The 19,083-nt window shown below is 38.1% G+C and overlaps 1 protein-coding gene across 1 annotated transcript in view; it reads left to right on the top strand.

Moving 5' to 3' along the window:
• The window catches only part of tmtc2b (transmembrane O-mannosyltransferase targeting cadherins 2b), a 97,206-nt gene that overhangs the window by 64,461 nt on the left and 13,662 nt on the right, over positions 1-19,083 (top strand). The window contains exons 3-9 of the mRNA XM_057348490.1: positions 5,683-6,508; positions 8,187-8,301; positions 8,804-8,889; positions 10,653-10,837; positions 11,089-11,167; positions 14,717-14,838; positions 18,966-19,047. Coding sequence (XP_057204473.1) covers positions 5,683-6,508; positions 8,187-8,301; positions 8,804-8,889; positions 10,653-10,837; positions 11,089-11,167; positions 14,717-14,838; positions 18,966-19,047 — 1,495 coding nt within the window. The remainder of the gene's footprint in view (positions 1-5,682; positions 6,509-8,186; positions 8,302-8,803; positions 8,890-10,652; positions 10,838-11,088; positions 11,168-14,716; positions 14,839-18,965; positions 19,048-19,083) is intronic.

The raw sequence follows: 19,083 nt of genomic DNA, 5'->3' as shown, positions 1-19,083 counted from the left end.
GATGTAGTTTCTAAAATTGAGTAGAGCACTATTATAAAGGAACAGTGTTACACGCCCAATAAAACAACGCCTAATTTGTTATATTTCAGGGTGAGAAAAATCCCGCTGTTTGCACGTCACAGGGCCTATGCTTTGACAGGAAAATTATTTTTTCTTTATTGCAGCAGTCTTTAGTTCATTGAATTTCATGTTTCTATCTCAAATGCCCTGGAAAAAAATCAATGCCAAAGCTGATTTTCTTTCTTTTCTTTTTAATCGCTCTGTTTTGTGCTTCATCTCCATGGATGTTATCCTCATATGCCTGTTTCAAGTCGTTTCATTTTAAACTGATGGAGAGAAATCTAAAGTGAAAAGAAGTGGAGAGAGGCTCCATCCCTCCTGCCGGCCAGTGTTAAACCACTTACTTCAAGACAAACTGGATTATAGACCAAAGAGACTGAATTCCACTGTGGGTAACAAAGAGTTCTTTGGATGGTGCAATACCTTCAACGTGGCAGTAGATATGACCTGACATTAAAAACAAGCAGCATTATGAAGATGGACACTTGTTTTTATAGAAGATGGTAGAGATATAGTAGCAAATTAATCCTAGTTTTTGATTTTCAGATGGTTTTCTGACGTTGGGATGTATTTGATTCCCTCTTTTTGTTTCCAGAAGTCGCCACTTTTGCAGGAGGGCGTTGCGTGCGGAGATGTTGTTAAAGAATAGATTTTTGTTGTGTGCGATACAGAGCTCATTCCTTTACTGTGACATGTTCTTGCACAGGCATGTAAATAGCGACGTGTTCTGCCCGCACATGTGGATGCGTTTAGATCCGCTGTGTTTTACGCAGTGCCAGACGCAAACCAGACTAGGAGTGACACTCTTGTTTGTCTGATGGCCAGGTAGTGCGTAAAAATGGTCAGACTGACTCTGTTTTTCCAGACGCACACCCCTATGTGCAGAGTTCTGCAAGAGATTAGGATCTAATAACTGCATTTACATCCATGTGAATGTTATGTCAAACTAATATTAAATAACATTGCAGTGCATTTTTGTATCCGTAGTAGTTGTGTTGTCTGTATTTGCATGGCATGTGCTGTCAATCTTATGAAGATGTTTTCTTCATATTTCTACGTGTTTTCTTCAACTGTGGCGGTGTGCCGAGCTCTTACGGCCACCGCATGATTGACATAAACAGATACACGTGCATACGGGACACATCATGGCCCACTAAATAACTACAACTTACTATAGTAAATGGCATGTCGGAGCACCTCCAGTATTTTCAGAAGAGAATAGTGGATGCATGTAAAAATGTCATGCATGTAAATCAGGTCAGTGAAGCAAAGATTGGATTATAAAATGTTGGCCTATGATATTATTGGTTAATATTATTTTTCCCTGCGATGCAGCCAAAATCATGTGAGCAGAAATGGTCATAGAAGAAAACGTGATTTTCTCTTGTATTTTATTGGAGATTTACAGCAAATTAACTTGTTGGGGTTAGTGTCATAATCGCGCACAACACGCGTATTTAAAAAGTTAGACATTTTGATTTTTATGTAATTTTAAGGATTGAACTTTGTACCTTCTGCTCGCAGACATGTCGGAAAACCTGCACAAATACAACTGTGGAAAAAATGAAAGCGACCATCAAACTTTTTTTTTCAAATCAGCATTTCTAGATACTGTGTCCATCCCAGTCTAGTGTCTGTTGAATTTCAACAAAATCAAACCTCAGGAGTGACATGAAGTCATCTAACAACAATGTGAAAGACAGCATGACAGGACACATAAAAACTGTGATATAAATCAAGGTTATCACATAAAAAATTATGTTTGAACTTTTCCTAAATACATGTACAAATATTACTGTATTGCTTGAAGGTGCATATGAACATATTTTCTTTGCAGTATTTGAGGTCTAAAAAATACAGTCCAGTTTTCATTTTCTGCAAATAAATGCAAATACTGTACAAACGAGATTTTTATTTCAAATTTGTTTGAAATGCTGTTAATAGTTTACAGAATGAAACAAAAATGATCATTTTACCCAAACACATACCCATAAAAAGTACATTTTAAAATCAGAAAAACATTCTCTGAAATGGTCTCTCAATTTTTCCCTGGCTGTAGAATTGTGCTTTGGCTGTGAACCTGCAGGTGCTAAATCCCCGCTAGTTTTTGAGAGTGCAGTCTCGAACCTCCAGCAGCCTCATAAATCTGGCGAGATTCCCCCGTGCGCGTATTCACACTCCTCCGTGACCTTCCCGACACCTCTTCATCCTCGGCTCCTCAATCTGCTCCATCTCGCACTGAGCACAAGCTCTCACCAGTAACTCTTCTCCATCATTATTTATTTATAAATGTGTATGCTGTATGTGTGAAAAATCCGCTCATGTTTGCTGTCTGTTGTTTGAGGTTGGCTGGCAGAGTTCAGGCAGCAGTAATTTGGTTGTGCGTGCGCACTGATGCCTCCTTCGGTGCACTGCTCCGCAGTGATTTGATATCTGTTGAAAAGTATGATGTCTTGTTACCTTCGTCTGTCTGAATTTACAGTCGTGCAGTGCTGGGTGAAGCTGGCAATTCATCATCCCAAAGCTCTTCTGACCAGTTTATAAATCTTGGATCTATGAAGAGAAACATTGAAGGCATTTCGAGTCTTTCCTAGACGTAATTTTCCCAGATCTGTATGCTATGATTGATGGTCTTGTACTTCACTAATAATACACCAGGAATCTTCTGTGGTGATGTATGTGAGGGTTTTCAAACAGTGTGCCATTTTAGTTTAGATTTAGGGCTTTGGTTCTGTGTAACAATTTTTGTTGGCCAGTTTTTATGCAGACCTGGCCATAAAAGCATAGTTTATTCAAAATGACATTTTTGTCATCATTTATTCACCCTCATCTCCTGTATCTGACTCTTTCTCCTGTGGAACACAAGTGATATTTTGAGAAATGTCTCTGTGGTTTTGTGTCCTTACATTGTAGTCAATGGGGACCAGTGTTGTTTGGGCACCAACGTTGTTTAAAATATCTTTTGTGTTCTGCAGAAGACAGTAAGTCATTCAGGCTTGGATTTACATGAGGGTGAGTAAATGATGAAATCATTTTCATTTCTGGGTGAACTGTCCCTTTAAGAGAGGTTATTCGGGTTAGGCGCATCAACAATGAGACCAAGAACATTTATATTTAACAAATTAGTATTTTAAATGAATTTGTGAACGAAAATAGAAAAGCGTGGTATAAGTGAATCTTTTATCAAAGATTTTCATGCAACTACTAAAAAAAGCGATGATTTTAAAGATGGATTTTTGGATGTTAAACATACAACAACACAATTCAGACCTATTGGAGCTTGTTTTACTTTTATTATTTTTAGTTCAGTTATTTATGCGTGCAGTCGCAACTTCCTTGCTGTTTGGGTTTTCAGATGCAGAAAGTTTCTAAACCCGGTTCTGTGTTTCTCTTTAGGTGGACTGTTCCGCTTGGCCTCTATAGCCTGGTGCTTAATGGCCCCTTTGGGGCTCCCATTTACGACCTCTTCCCTTCAACCCGCAGCTCTCTCCACCGGGACATACATGTTCCACCTGCGGCCGCAGCCACATGCACGACATCAAAACACCCTTAGATCGTATCGTTGTTTATCCTGTTAACAGGTTTTATTTGATCGGATAAAATATCCTTAATTTACTGATGTTGTTTTTGAGACATTTTTTGCAATGGGTCATGCTTATTCATCTTATGGGAGTTTTATTGCACACTTTATGATTTCGGTCAGTAAACTTCAACAGATGTCGCAGGGACTGGCAATCACAGGTGGTAAACTTGATTTTGTCCTGGACTTTAATTGGCGAACGATTTCTGCGTCTTGCATATGTGGCATGGAAACTTCTTTGTTTAAGGGTACAGTTGAACAAAGAAAGAGGATGGTGGGTTGTGAATAAGCCGGTTTGGTTCAAGGTTCAATTTGATGTGTTTATAATCCCGCTCAGATAAATAGAAAATAATAAATGATTTTCTGCTGGTATGTTTCTCTGAACGTTGTCATATCACATTCTCATGGCTAGGGCTGTTAAACGATTAAGCGTGATCAGTCGCATCCAGAATAAAAGTTTGAGTTTACATAATTGTCTATGTGTTGTGTTTATTAATTTTGCATTTATAAACACGTACACATACATACATATTTAGGAAATATTAACATGTATTTATTTATATTTACCATAAATTTAAATGATGTATAAATGTTTATTTATTAACTTTCCTAAATACAGTATATGCATGTATCTGTATGTGTTTTTATTCCGGATGTGATTAATCGTTTGACAGCCCGACTCGTAGATGTTTGCCGGTGAGATTTTACGTAAAGGTTGTGTCTTTGGGGAAATCTTCTACACAGGATATAAAGTGATAACATGAGAGGTGTTGTATTATAGACGTTTCCCACTTGAGCACTGTATGGCTCTCATGTTCTACCACAGAAATGACCAAAGACAGGAAACAAATCAATGCATAGCTTGGTATTTATACAAAACACTCTGAATCTTCAATGAGCGATGGTCTTTCTTAGTCACTGTGGTTTGTAATAAATTGTGATATTGACTTTGACAGGGGTGATTGAAAACAACTGTTCTCAAGTAGCACTTTTGGGACAACTTCATAGTCTCAGGTTTAATATTTAATATGTGTTTTCCCAATGCAGGTCACTGAAATTGAAAATCCTGTCATTGTTTATTCACACATCCAGTCTCTTTTTGCATGTGTGTGTGATTGTCATTTGTTGGTGAACTAGCCCTTTAACATCGATCAGCGAAGGAGCTTTGAAGCAGCCGTGTTTGTTGAATGAGTTCCGTGTTTGCAGGAAGTCATAAAATTGCTGGAAGGCGCGCTCGGTCCAAAATCAACTCGAAAGGAAGGCGAGCTGAACTTTGCAGCTGCTATACAGGGAATAAACAATATTTTTCTCCCTCTTACTTAAAGTGTAAAATATTCAAACACTCCATAAATGAAATCATTTCCTTGCTGGGAATGGAAGAGTGTTTAATATCAGTGCTGTAGCATGATGGATTGCACCTTTATAAGGCTGTATCTTGTTTATTTGGTCAAGGCTGTAAAAGCATGGTGTGGGAGATCGAGATGAATTCAACATTGCCTTGAATCGTGATGTCAAGCTACACTCGCTCACTAGCAGTCAGTGCTGTTACATGTATTATTCCGGGCTCTGAATAGATGTGGATAATGGCTCTCAATGTTTGGCCGGGTGTGCAAGGACCACCCGAGCCCCCCAGTCTGTTCGGAAATGCGAAGCGCTGATTCTTGTTAACCATCATTGGCTTTTTAAGAATGAAGCTGTAATATGTGCATGTGGTAAATATCTAGTGACTTTTTAAGTCTCCAGCAAATTGCTCATGAAAATTGTTTGTGTTCCAAATTGCGCTCCAATGTTTATTTTGTTGTTCTAGGTTTACGTATTTTTGGATGCGCTTTATTTTTCTAAAGTTTTATTTCAAATTCGAAGCCGTTAGAAAGTCTTGACATTGTGGTTGGTCTCGGTCTTGCTTTTACAATCAAGACCTGGTCCAGACTCCCCTCAAGGGATTGAAAATCTGAAGAGAAAAGTTGACACGTTCTTTTTGAAATAAAATGAATTTCTGCTCTAATCTACAATGTTTATTTTTTCCTCTTTCTGTTTTCCAGAAGAAAAATCTGCACCTGCTCTTCAGCGTGTTTCTGCTCGGCTTCTGGGGAATCGTCCTTCTCGCTTGCCGCCTCTACTGGATGGGCAACAAACCGCCAAACTTCTCCAACTCGGACAACCCCGCAGCCGACTGTCCCTGTTTCCTAACTAGGATGCTGACATTCTTTTACCTCCCTGCCATGAACGTCTGGCTCCTCCTTTGCCCTGATATGCTGAGTTTTGATTGGTCAATGGACGCTCTGCCACTTCTGAGGAGCCTTGCCGATTGGAGAAACATCCACATTGTTGCCTTCTACGCCTCGCTTTCGGCACTGGTGTGGTTTGGACTTTGCAGTAGCGCCACCAAAGGCAAGGAGACCAATGGCAAAGCCCATCATGTAGCAAACGGGAAGCCCACTAATGGACACAGTTGTAGCTCTGAACATGAAAACTCAACGTTTTACTCAAACTCAGTGCAGATGAATGGAAGCAATGGCACTGCCAAACACTATTCGTCGACATTGCCCACCACTGAGAGTTTGGTTGTGTTCTCATTGGGTCTGTTGGCTATTCCCTTCCTCCCTGCCACCAACCTGTTTCTCTACGTGGGCTTCGTGGTGGCCGAACGTGTACTGTACATCCCTAGTATGGGCTTCTGCCTGTTGGTAGCAGTAGGGATGAGATGTTTATATGTCAAACTGAGAAGAAAACTCTCCAGAGATTTGGTGCTGGGCTGCTGTGCAGCCTTGGTTCTTCTTTTTGGGATTAAAACCGTATTGAGGAACCGCGACTGGCGGAATGAGGAGATGCTGTACAAGTCTGGGATATCCGTGAACCCTGCTAAAGGTAATTTCAATATATTTTTGAATGTCCTCCTGTGTGTACGTTAGTGGTTACAGGGGTAAGCACTGCATTTTCGGAGATGTACCATTCATTCTGACAGCAGTTTTCCAGCAAAGCTATTATTATTATCAAAACACCATAAGGCTAAAGCTCTGCAGACCGTAATTCTTGTTTATTCAACCATCATGTTAGTTGGTCAAAGTCAAGTTGTTATCCAACTACAACAATGTTGGACTGCAGAAATAGTGTTTCTTGACGGGTGAAAGCAGTGCCATGATTTATTTCAAAAATGGCAATTTCTCATTTTCGGGAGTTATGCAGCTTTATGTACAAATTTTCCCTGAATATTTTCTCGTTCCTAGAAAGACATTTTGTCTTCGCTCAGAATCTTCAAATATTTCAGAGACTCATTTGTATACTCAATATGGTGGTGTGTGTGATTGAGTTATTTATTTATTTACTTGTTTAAGAAGGGTTGTTAATTTAATCGAAAATTAATCGTAATCAATTTCGGCCTCCAGCGATTACAAAAACAACAACATTGAGGTAAAATGATTATTGTGGCACATTCCATTTTGCAAGAACCGTCTCTTCTTGTGTTATGAATCCACATTTTTTATTATTTCTACGTTGTAAGGAATACAATGAAAAAAATTTCACTAACATGAAAAAAAAGAATACATTGACTACAATTTTATCTTTATATTACATTATTATATTTATATTATGATTTTTATTTATATTACATTATTAATCTTTTGTTTTTGACTACAGTTCGTCTAGGCCTCAATAGACTTTGCTCATGTGTGTGTAATTTTGCAATCCTCCTTAAATTCTTACAGCTGAGCTTCAGTTTACACTCCAAGCATACGAATTCTTAATTCTGGAATAAAATATTTGAATAAAGGGCAAAGACTTTTAAGACTTCATCTCTTTTGACCACTACTACGTTTGCAGTTTCAAAACGTGCTTTTCCAAATAGCTGGCCAGTAAAAGGGTTCAATACTAATATGCATGAGAGGCAATGACTTAATTTCGTTTGCTTCAAACTTCTGATGCATCAGAATCATCTGTTCTTTACTTCTTAAGTCACTTGATCCCTCACATGCATCAGATTGATTTGCTCTGTGGTGTAGAGTCACTGAACTGTTAAATTACTCTCCCCGCTGATTGAATTGCATCTATTAAAAACAGCCGTCTTTATCAGCTAAGTCTTTTAAATTGATTATTGTCACAATCTTAAACCATTTATCAAGCCAGACTGCATCAATATGACTTTGTAATTACCTCCTCGTGATCCAATTTTACAGCCCGTGGCACTCTCACCCCTTTTCATAGCTCTGTCTCTATGCTTGGATAGCATCTGATATTAAATTATTATAATGTAATTTCTTCCCTTGCTTGTGCCTCTTTTAACCAGCGTTAATATTGTTTTTAGACATTTTAAATTCAGTAAATTGTTCGATGTCTACTTGTAAAACCAAAGCGTTTCAAAACTGAAAATACACGCATGGCTGGTTGTCGTCTTAAAAGAATAAATTAAAAAGTGATATGCAAGCGAAGTCTTTACATTTATCTGACTATAGATAAAAAGCAACAATTGTTTTTCAAATGTTTGTAGTCACATGTTTGAGATTTCGGATACGTCACTTCATTGTGTTGAATTTGTGTTTTTTCTCAGCCTGGGGTAACCTGGGAAACGTTCTCAAGAACCAGGGGAAGGTTGCGGAGGCTGAGCAGGCGTACAGGAACGCTCTGTACTACCGCAGAAATATGGCCGACATGCTGTATAATCTGTGAGTGATGGAACTTCTTGTCTGCAGCAGACTCTATCGATCTGTCCCATTAAAGTCTATGATATCTCCCGAGAGCCCATGCCATGACGGTCCCATAATTCATCAGATTCCAGAGGGTGCTGACAGGGACCCCCAATGTGCACATTAACCCCAGGGCATAAAGGAGCCCTGTGATCGCTTTAATACATAATTCATATACCACGAGTGCCTCTGATGCTGATGGGAGTCATGATTCGAAAATTATTCCTGATGCATCTTAGTTTTATATATTCTTAGTTGTGCATAAAACACTGATTGATGGTTAAGTGATTCTTTTGAAAATGTTCTGGATGATTAACTTATGCATTATGCATTTTTATATTCTCATGAGAAATTTTCGTGAGAAATAAATGTAGTTTATGGTCTCTTCGTGAAATATTATTTGATAATTGGCAGTAAATAAAGTGACTATGATACTTGAGTGTGTGCCTGTACTTTGTAACGGTTCTTGTTTTTTCTTCAGGGGTCTCTTGTTACAGGAACACAACAGGTTCTCAGAGGCTCTCCATTACTATAAGCTGGCCATTGGGAGCAGACCAACTCTGGCTTGTAAGTACCGCTCCTCTTTTTATGAACCATTTCAAGCCCCCACAATGCTCACTGTGTCCAGGCAACTATAAATGAACAAACTTGTGTGTGTGCTCGGATGAAATCCAGAGTTAAAGGAGTAATGATGATTCACAAGCGCTACACAGCCGCTCTGTTTCCACTTGAGAATGATTGACATTTGATTCAATTTAACAGCAAAAGAAGACTCCGGGCCAAACTCCTTTCATACTATCTGGCCCGGCGTGGATGCATTTGCTTGACACATATCCAAATGAAATGCACATGCTATTTTTGGACATTTTTAGGTTTCTCATAGAATTTTCCGTGTTGTTTTTAGTGTCTTGGGAGGAAATTATTTCTCTGCTTGAATGAATAGATTTGCTTAGGGAGAAAATTATTTTGATATGTGCAGTGGGGATTTCAAGGTTTACAAGTTTGGCTTTTTTCGAAAGATATTTAATGTGAATGTAGATGTTGGGGTGTGCAAAACTGTTTGTGAGTGTGCTTGGTCGGTTAGTTGGTGTTCGTGTAACTGATAGTTGGTTGTATAACTTTTGGTGCAAATTTAGTGCCTGTAGAAATAATATATACAAGTATGTGTGGTTGTCTATACATCTGGATATTGTTGCTGTCGGGCTGAAAGCTTGTATTTCCAAAACATTTTACAGGAAATAAAAAATACAATAAAATATATAAATATTGTTTTAAAATACAATTTCATATATTAATATTTAAACTATTTATATATTTTTGAGAAATTCAATAATTAAGCAATTTTTTTATCAAATAACTTAATATATGAAGATTATTTTAAATACAATTGAATTGATATTAATATTTGTAAAAAAAAAATCAATAATTAAACACTGTTATCAAAGTTTACAAGCTCTTTTAATAATTATTATGGGTTAAATATTTTTAAATCCAACAGACAAAAATCATGAAAAATTGAGATACGAGGTTTCACTCCAACAGCGACGATATATATGATTATATGGTTGTTTGATCATCATTGGATCAATTATATCTGCCATAACAAAAATGAAATATACATGGAAATCTATGATATACAGTTCTGTTCATTCCAATTGCACCAGACAAATATTTTTCAACTTTTTGTGCATAAAATGAATGTATTTAAGTGCTTGTTTTGCACAGCGCTATATGCGCAGAAAGCTGGTTTGCAGTCGGTTAGTGAATAAGACGCAAGTTTTTGCACTAAAATACTGCATGCAAAGTTAGTGTTGCCATACTTGTGAATTCCCTTGAATGCTTTTAAAATACAAGACTTTTGTACTTTGCATGATGTTATGTAGCAAGTCTTCTTTAGCACACGCACAAGTTGCACGTGCTGCGGGACTTTAAAACAGATCTCTAAGAGTCTGGGATCATGCACGCTACAGATGGCCCCTGTGAAGAGTGATGGATGTGTAATTTCCCTGATCCCCTGCTGCATGTTGAGTAGTGATGGATTTTCCTGCCTGTGATATGAAGACGTTCAGACGCATGGTTCCGTGTGTATACATGCTCCATTAAGAATGTCAGGACTAAGCCTGCTAGTGGACTGGATATTCCCCCGCTGACTTAGAGTTGATTCTGGCGCGGTGGATTGTGAATATGTATTGGCATCTTATCGACTAGACTGCAGGCTGCTGATCTGCATAAATCAACCGCTTCATTCCAGGTCTTTGGTTGAGCCTAAATAATCTTTATAACCTTATTCTCTCTCTCTCTCTCTCTCTCTCTCTCTCTCTCTTATTTAGCCGCTTACTTGAACACAGGGATTGTCCTGATGAACCAGGGCCGCCTAGAGGAGGCGAAACGGACCTTCCTCACCTGCGCTGACATCCCAGATGAGAACCTGAAGGATCCTCACGCACACAAGAGCTCCGTCACCAGCTGTCTTTACAACCTGGGAAAGCTTCTGCACGAGCAGGGTCACCAGGAGGTGAGCTGATCTCGGCACAGTTAACGCCAACATGAAATCGAAATGGATTGATTGTACTGATATGAGTGATTGAGTGGTTCACATTATTTTACATTTATTCATTTAGCAGAGGCTTTTACTTACATATCTAAGAACATATTTGGTGTAAATATTTATTTTACTCGGGACAGTCTGGGTAGTATTTCTTGTTTCTTTATTGAAGGCTTAAACATGCTCATAGGTGCAACTTTGTTGCGTTGGATTTTTTGTAGGAGGCCATATCTGTGTATAAAGAAGCAACACAGAAGATGCCCAGACAGTTTTCCCCACAGAGCCTTTACAATATGATGGGTGAGTCTCTCGCATGTTGTTTATGTTGTCTCACAAAAGCAGCGTTTTCTGAGTTTTTTTTTACATCTTTATAATTCGCTTTGTCAGATCATATTATTCACGTGATACAGGTATATTCACGTGATACAGGTACAACACACCTTGTTTTTTCTGGGAACATGAAAGCATCGCTTGAGTTTGTGTGTCTTGTGCAGCACACTCACCTCCCAGCCCACAACTTTCTCTCTCCCCGTCCCATCTCATTTTTACTTTCAAATCTGTTGAATATTTTCTGGCTCCGTCACATTTTAACGTCTAAGAATAAAATGTATTAATTCCTTTTGCCAATATGTGAACAGCTTGTAACACGACTTAAAAACGAGACCTTCCCGACATCCTAGTTTGTCTGTGGAAATCTGTAGAGATGTGACATTTGCCAAAAAAATTCAAAGGATGCAACGTTTATGCTTTAAATTTAATGTAACCTCATCTGTTGCCATGATGTGGTTAAAACACGTTCAGTGCACATAGTGCGCGAGCGTAAGCAATGTGTTGCTGGCTGCATTTCACTTAATGGCCACCGGTGTCGCTAATTTCAACGATTTATGAATTCTTTAATCGCTATAGAGGGTATGCATTGACGTCACTTTCCCACGTGACCACACCGGGACACACCCCACTTGAGCGCCAGGACACGTTCCCCTGAGTGGTAAAACACGCAGCAAAATGGCTGTGGAGAATAGGAGAAACAAAGAAACCGGGACTAAAACACGCAATTATTTGCTGAAATTACAAGCAGCTGAACTCGACGGTGATCCTTACGGGACACTGAAATTTTGCTCGAAATTGCGTTTCCTGATATTGTAAGCAGTCATTTTGCTGAATGTTTTGCCCCTCACGGGGGGGGCGCTCTTGCGTGCTCACGTGGTAAAGTGACGACACGGCCATCCCCTCTATAGCTATGGAAGGCCGTTTTTTCAAACATGTCTTTAGACGTAACGTGTCTAAAGAGCCCTGTTATATTTAACATTTTATTTTTTGATCACAGCACAGGATATTGGTTATTCACGTAGTTGACGAATAAATTGGTTAATTTTACATTATTTTATATTATTAATGTTTATCATATAAAATAACATAACAGGGATTTTATCAAATAAAATAGCATAAGAGAGATTTATCTTCGTTCTTAGGTTTTTTCCTAAATTTTTGCCGTCACGCCATAGGACAAATTTGCATATTAATCAACTGTTTTATTTTTTCCCCCTTAAAAGACTTTGTTTAATGATTATTGATTTAATCATTTAATTAAGCGTATCATTGCCATGTTTTAATAAAATAAGTATAACAGCCAACAGGAAAGTGTAGTTAAAATAAAATATCAGTAGGGTCTGCATTGCTGGTTGTGACTCTTATTTTGACAACGGAGCCGCTAAGGTTTACGCGTCTACACGCAATTACGCGTCTAACGTCTGTAGACGAAATTACGTCTTTAGGCGCAATAACGCGTCCACGCGTCTAACATCTGTACACGTTACGTGTAAAGACATTTTTGATAAAACGGCCTTCCATATGTAGTTGTATGTGTACTCACGCCATTTCTTAAACTGCTGTGTTCACATTCCCATTTAATCACGCCCTGTACTTTTTTATCTGAGTCATAACTTTAGATTTAAAAACATTTCTGTTCCATAAACAAAGTAAATTATGTGAGGATTAGTTTTTCTGTAAACAATTTCTAAATGATGTAAAGCTGTCTTCGTTTCTGGGTTTTCCAAAGCAATATTACCAGGTCATGTTAAAACCAGCGAAAATATGTGACTGTTAAAAATGTCATCATTTAGTGGTTCCGCAGTACATCTTGTTTTTTGTATCATAAAATAACATGTGAACAATCCACAGACTTTCAGATTGTTGTAACGTCCTGCACATCCTATATTTAACACCAACACTACATACAGTAGGTGCAGACAGCTTTGTTATCAGACTGCAGATGAAACCTTTGACTAGTCACGTACCGTGTCTATATTATTTCCAGCGTAATAACATAACATTAACATTGTTTGGCCTGTGTTATCTCAGTGAAGTAGCTGTGTGATACAGCTCTCTAATAACGTTCAGTCGGAGAGGAGTATGTGTATTATTGCAGGTGGGTGGGAGCTTTGAGGCTGGATGAGGTATTAGATGATGTTTAAAGAACAGGAGTGTGTGTTTACACTGGTGTCATGAGGAGTCGGCTGTTCTTCTGGTGTTACAGGAGAAGGGTTAGCACTGTTGGGACTGGCGTTCTTCTGTTCTGCAGGGTTCAGGAGCTGGAGACAGACATCAGAGGTTGGGAAGCAGTGGGAAAACAGCTTACAATATTCCTTGATGTGTGGTTGTTTGCATATTAATACAGAAAAGCTGATTTAATATTAAATATACAAAACACTCATTTAAAAGGGGTGTAACAATACTTTATATTGCATATTTCAGTATAAAATATTTCTTATGTATTGTAAAACAATCACCATAGCTGCATGTGTAATCCTATTGGTTGAGCTGCCAACATGTGACCTGCCTCAATATGTGTTTGTTTATAGACGGTTTCATCTTAACAACATAAACAAACGTTGCTGCGCATGCGCACTTTTGTGTCCCCAACTTAACTTCCGGTACACATTCACAAACAGTAGAGTGCCTGTAGATTATTTCTGATAACAATCAAAAGAAACCGTAACTTGGCTAAACTTGTCTCTCCAATATTTTGAATTTAGACTGCGATTCCAAGCTCAACCACTAGATGTCAATGTACCATACGGTTTCTTTAAATGCGTCAAAACTACAGGACCCATTCAACAAATTGTTTATTTCATAAAATGAACATACCACAAAATTCAACAAATCATTTATTTAATACCAATATTAAACAGTAAAATAATAATACAATTTAATATTAACATAAATTAAATATTAATAGACACTAGCCAAACACGCGCGTCTGATGATATATGCATTTTGTATTTTTTTACTGCTTTAAGTTCTCTTTTGGTCTTTAGCTGTCTTCGTTTCTTTTTTCATTTGAATATTGTGGTAAAATTCTGTTGTGTTTTTTTGTGACAGATCTATTGAATTGTTAGTAATTTACACACAAAAAAGTAAATTAAAGTTTCAATTTTGTCATTTCTTTAACCAAATAAATAAAATAAATGTGTTATTTGAATTTCAGTTTCATGTTTTACATTTTGCTCAAAGTATCTTGATTCAATGGTACTGTATTTTTTATTCTTCGCAAAATGATTATACAATATATTTTTTGAATAAATGTATTGATTTGCATGTGATTTATATTTCACATTCATTTGTAAGTATGCTGATCAGTACCTCAGCCGCCTGGTTGTGGTTACTCAGCGCTTGTTTTGCATAAGCGGAAGGCTCCAGTGTCACATTTCATCGACTGTCAGACTTTCTGGGGGTTGTTTCAGTTGACTGCCTCCATCTCTACTGTGGAATAAACCATGGCATGGGAGGGTTTATGTGCTTCCCTAACTTCTGACCTGTTGACCTGACCCTTGTCTGCTCCCCTCACAGGAGAGGCCTACATGAGACTCAACAAACTCACAGAGGCCGAGCATTGGTATAAGGAATCCCTCCGAGCCAAACCGGACCATATACCTGCACACCTCACATACGGCAAGCTGTTGGCCATGACGGTAAAACACATCTCGAAACTTATTTCTAAAATACACATGGACTTCTTATAGGGTGGTGTAGCCTACAACACGTTCTTCTTTCTGATGTTGAAACGTTCCACCTTAAAAAATGAATCTGACACAAAAAGAAAAAAATACAACGCTCATGGGTCTGAATTCACTCCGCAGAAATCTGTGTGGACAGATATGAGAGGAGATGTGATAAAAAAAAAGGCCTGCTGTGGAGCGGTTGTCTCAGGTTTTACTCGAGTCTGTCATCTCTCATTTCCACTCTGGTCGTGTGGAACCGTTCGGGCTTTCCTCAAACACGAGACCAGGCCAGCTGATTAAATAACGAAAATAGGGGACATCTTAATTGACCATCTTTGAAACTTGAGCAGACGGTACAGAGAAAGCGGTGTGTTTGTGAAAGAGGGTTTGTTCTGAGAAATTCCAACAGGAATGATGTTTCTCGAGTAGTAATCTAGTATTAAAAAAGGAGAAACATAATAGAATCTGTAATATATAACAGTGTTGTGTGTTAAATCAACATGAAAACAGAGTGGTGTCTATGTAGTCTGCTTTTCTGAACTATTTGATTCATCAGTGCAGATTGTTCATAAAAAACATCAATGGAAAGACTTTTGTGTTTTAGGTGAGGTTACCTGTCCCTTTTATTTATTTTTGTTTTATTAATTGGACTGTCTGGCTCGATTGTTTTCTATTCCATTCTGTATTTCCGGATTTAGTATTTTTTCTCTGCTCAAGTACATTCATCTGTACTGTATCGGATTGCTTTTACCTTGGAAAAATGTTACTTCACTATATTCTAAAGTGTAATATACTTTTTACTCCACTACAATCCATAAGTATTTTGTTGTTGTGGTTGTTGTTTTGCTTTTAATACTTTTTAAATCTAGGATTTTCTTTTACTCAAGTACATTTTTTTGAGAAAAAAAAAGTACTACAGTAGCTTTTAATGCAGTGGTTCTCAAACTTTTTCGTTGTAAGGCCCCCCTTTGTGTAGAGTGCGTCACTTTGCGGCCCCCCAAATAAAGACTTAAATTTAACATTTTTATTTAGACAAAAACATATTTGGTTATACAATGCTGAAACATCAATTCTTTTGTGTGGTGGTCTTATTTTTCTGATATTTGTTTGCATAAAATCTATGATCAATTTCTATATTTCATAAAATGCCACAAAATCTGTGGCCCCCTGAATCCATCTCGGACTCCCCCGGGTCCACGGCCCCCAGTTTGAGAACTACTGTTTTAATGTACTTATAAGTATTAAAAAACTACATGTATTTATGAAATGTAGTGGGGTGAAAAGTGTGATAATGTGGTGAAGTGACATTTTTCCAGTGCCGTCTACCTCTGCTGTCAATCTTTAAAAAATAAACAAACGTTTGCCTGACTATCCACTAACCTTTACAGTCAGGGTGATATCTGTTCTGTCCCCTTTATATTGCCTTGGCGTTTCTTGTGCCACAATGACCATCTTCACTTTACTTTATCTCTTAAATACTGCACTTATACTTCAAAGGTAGAATGTTTGTATTATTTTCTTTTAATCTTTGCTTTCTAAATTATTGTTTAAAGTATCCACAAAGCTTTCTGTCAGTTACCTTATTTACTTCAAACATAAGAGAGAATAATAGATGTGAGAAAGCGTCTCTCTCTCTCTCTCTCTCTCTCTCCCTCTCTCTCCCTCTCTCTCTCTCTCTCTCTGTCTCTCTCTCTCTCTCTCCCTCTCTCAGTTGATGAGACAGTTTCTTCTTTAATTGACTCTCGTACATCAAACGCTCCCTTTCAGAGACATACAATGCAACCAAAGAAAGCAGGTAAAAGTCATTTGGACAGACAAGGACAGTTCAATCCACCAGAGAGTCACTGCTGTGATGAAACACAGTGAAGTAAGAGCAAACTGAAAAGGTGTTATCTCGACTTCTGAGAGCAGTATTGATTTTAAACATAGTTTTCAGCTCAGGTCTCTCGGAACTGTGCGGTTTCTGCTTGTTTAATGCAGAAACAGAGAAGAACAGGAATATTCACAATCCTTTGGGTGAAAAAGAAGCTTCCTCGAGGGCGAACGCAGGCCTGTGCAGTGATCTGATACTGAGTTCACTGACCTTGAATAAACTTGAAGAAAGAGAAAGATATCTTATGAACTTAGTACAGGGTTGTGTGAGAACACTTTGAATTAAGTTTTTCAATTTAAATAAAATTTGAAATGCAGCTTACCAAAAAAACTTGATTATATATTGGAATATATTGAATATCAATGCTTAAAATATCAGGTATAGAATGTGTTTTTGTTTATTGTTTTGGTTTAACCAGTTTAGAGAAATTGTGAACAGAAAACTAATACTGTATTAATAAAATAGATAACATTTCTTTTTTATTCTTCTTCCTTGTGATTAAACATCATCTATAATGTGGCCAATTTATTTCGATTTCCAGCTCATGCATTCAAAAGGCCAATTGTTAAATTCTGAATTTCTCAACCCTGACTAATCCGACTTTGCTCAAGCGTGCAGTGAGTTTTTGTGCTTCCTGTTCTATTCATAGTTAAGAAAACATTTTTTGACAGCTGTGGTTAAAAAAGCATACGCAACAGTATAATAAGCCTACATTTCTTAATATTTATGACTGCTTTTTCTTCTTGTTCTCACTGGAATGTTTTATTCCGTTCAAGAAACATAAGGATGCTTTCATCCTGTGAACATCGGGTTCCCGGTGGGGTCGGCGAGATCTCGCAGTCAGGGGTCGATAGGGGGAGTCGTGGTGAAACTCATCCCTTTTGCCCGCTGCGCTGACCTTCCCACTCGAACCCACCGGGGTCAAAGATCCCCACCCCGGGGATGCGTCCGTCTGCGTGTGTGAATGGGAAGGGCTCCTCAGCTGCGTTTTTGAATTCTCTCATTTCCGCAACTAATCAGCTTCAGACTTCATTCACAAACACCTCGGAGACGTCGGAACAGCAGCGTGTCTGTTGTCTCTGATGTCACGCTCAGATTAAGGGGTCACGGGGTGTCCAGCAGAGGGGTGTGTGTGTTCAGAGGGAAGGGGGTCAAACAGGATATAGCTTGAGAGTGATGACATGACCTCAGCGGATGACACTGAGAAGTGTGTTTGTCAGGAACTTGACAAAGCGTATTATTGTGCTAAATCTGTACTTTTACATCACATGCTTCTTTTTCATTTGAAATTAATACTATGTGACCGCCTGTAATGTTTTATTTGGGGGCCTTTGCTTACTTGTATTATATAGATACATAATAGATATTGACAAGAAATAAGTGGGGAGGAGAGAGGGGTAATGGGATGATAAGAGACGCCAACCTCCCGTTCAGTTCATCTGTCCCATGTGACTATTTTTCTGCTCACACTCTTTCTTCATAGACCCAAGGATTCAAGCATCCATGTCTAACAGTAAACAGCAGCCGCATGCATAGGCATCATTGTGAATGCATTACATTGATTTAAAGTTACACACCACTGCTTTAGGGATTTATATAACAGCGTGTGCATAAAAATACATCACAGTTTTGCAGCTGCTCGGCAGATGACTGCATGCACTGTTTATCATTGGATTCACGAGAGGATGTTATTATAATGCCTTGCGAACTGGAACCAATATGGATTCCGTTCACGCCTGAAGTTGCATGAAACATGCATTTTTATCACACGGTTGTCTGGAATACTCGATTCTCATTGGTCAGTCATGTCGTTGTATGTCAAATATTTTGTGTAATGAATACTCAATTGTGTAATTAAACAAGACCTTGATCTTTGTTTCTTTCCTCTTACGTAATTCATGTAAATGAGTGTATTTTATACGTAACAACGTGCACGTTCTGTTGCTTTAAACATCCAATATTTCCATTGTGTCATAACATTTGGTCAACAAATGTGTGCTTACTGTATCGACGTGAAGTTACTCTATTTTGTTGCATTTTATAACTTGTTTATGTTATAATGGTACATAGAAAGTGTATAGTTACCTGTATGTAAACAGTATAGGATTGAAATTAAAAACGCATTTCCTGTTGCTTCAGGGAACATTATAGAGGTCAGGTCAAAAACGACAAATGCAAAAACTCTCCCTGAAGAATTGTCTGACGTGCTTTGTTTTTATTTCAGGGTCGCAAAGCAGAAGCGGAGAAATTCTTTCTCAAGGCGATCGAGCTTGATCCCATGAAAGGAAACTGCTATATGCATTATGGTCAGTAATGTTATGGTTTATCTCTCTCTTGAATGT

This window comes from Triplophysa rosa, linkage group LG12 (genome assembly GCF_024868665.1).
Source record: "Triplophysa rosa linkage group LG12, Trosa_1v2, whole genome shotgun sequence".
Taxonomy (NCBI): domain Eukaryota; kingdom Metazoa; phylum Chordata; class Actinopteri; order Cypriniformes; family Nemacheilidae; genus Triplophysa; species Triplophysa rosa.
Note: the sequence above shows the minus strand (reverse complement) of the source record. Positions and strands in the feature narration are given on the sequence as shown.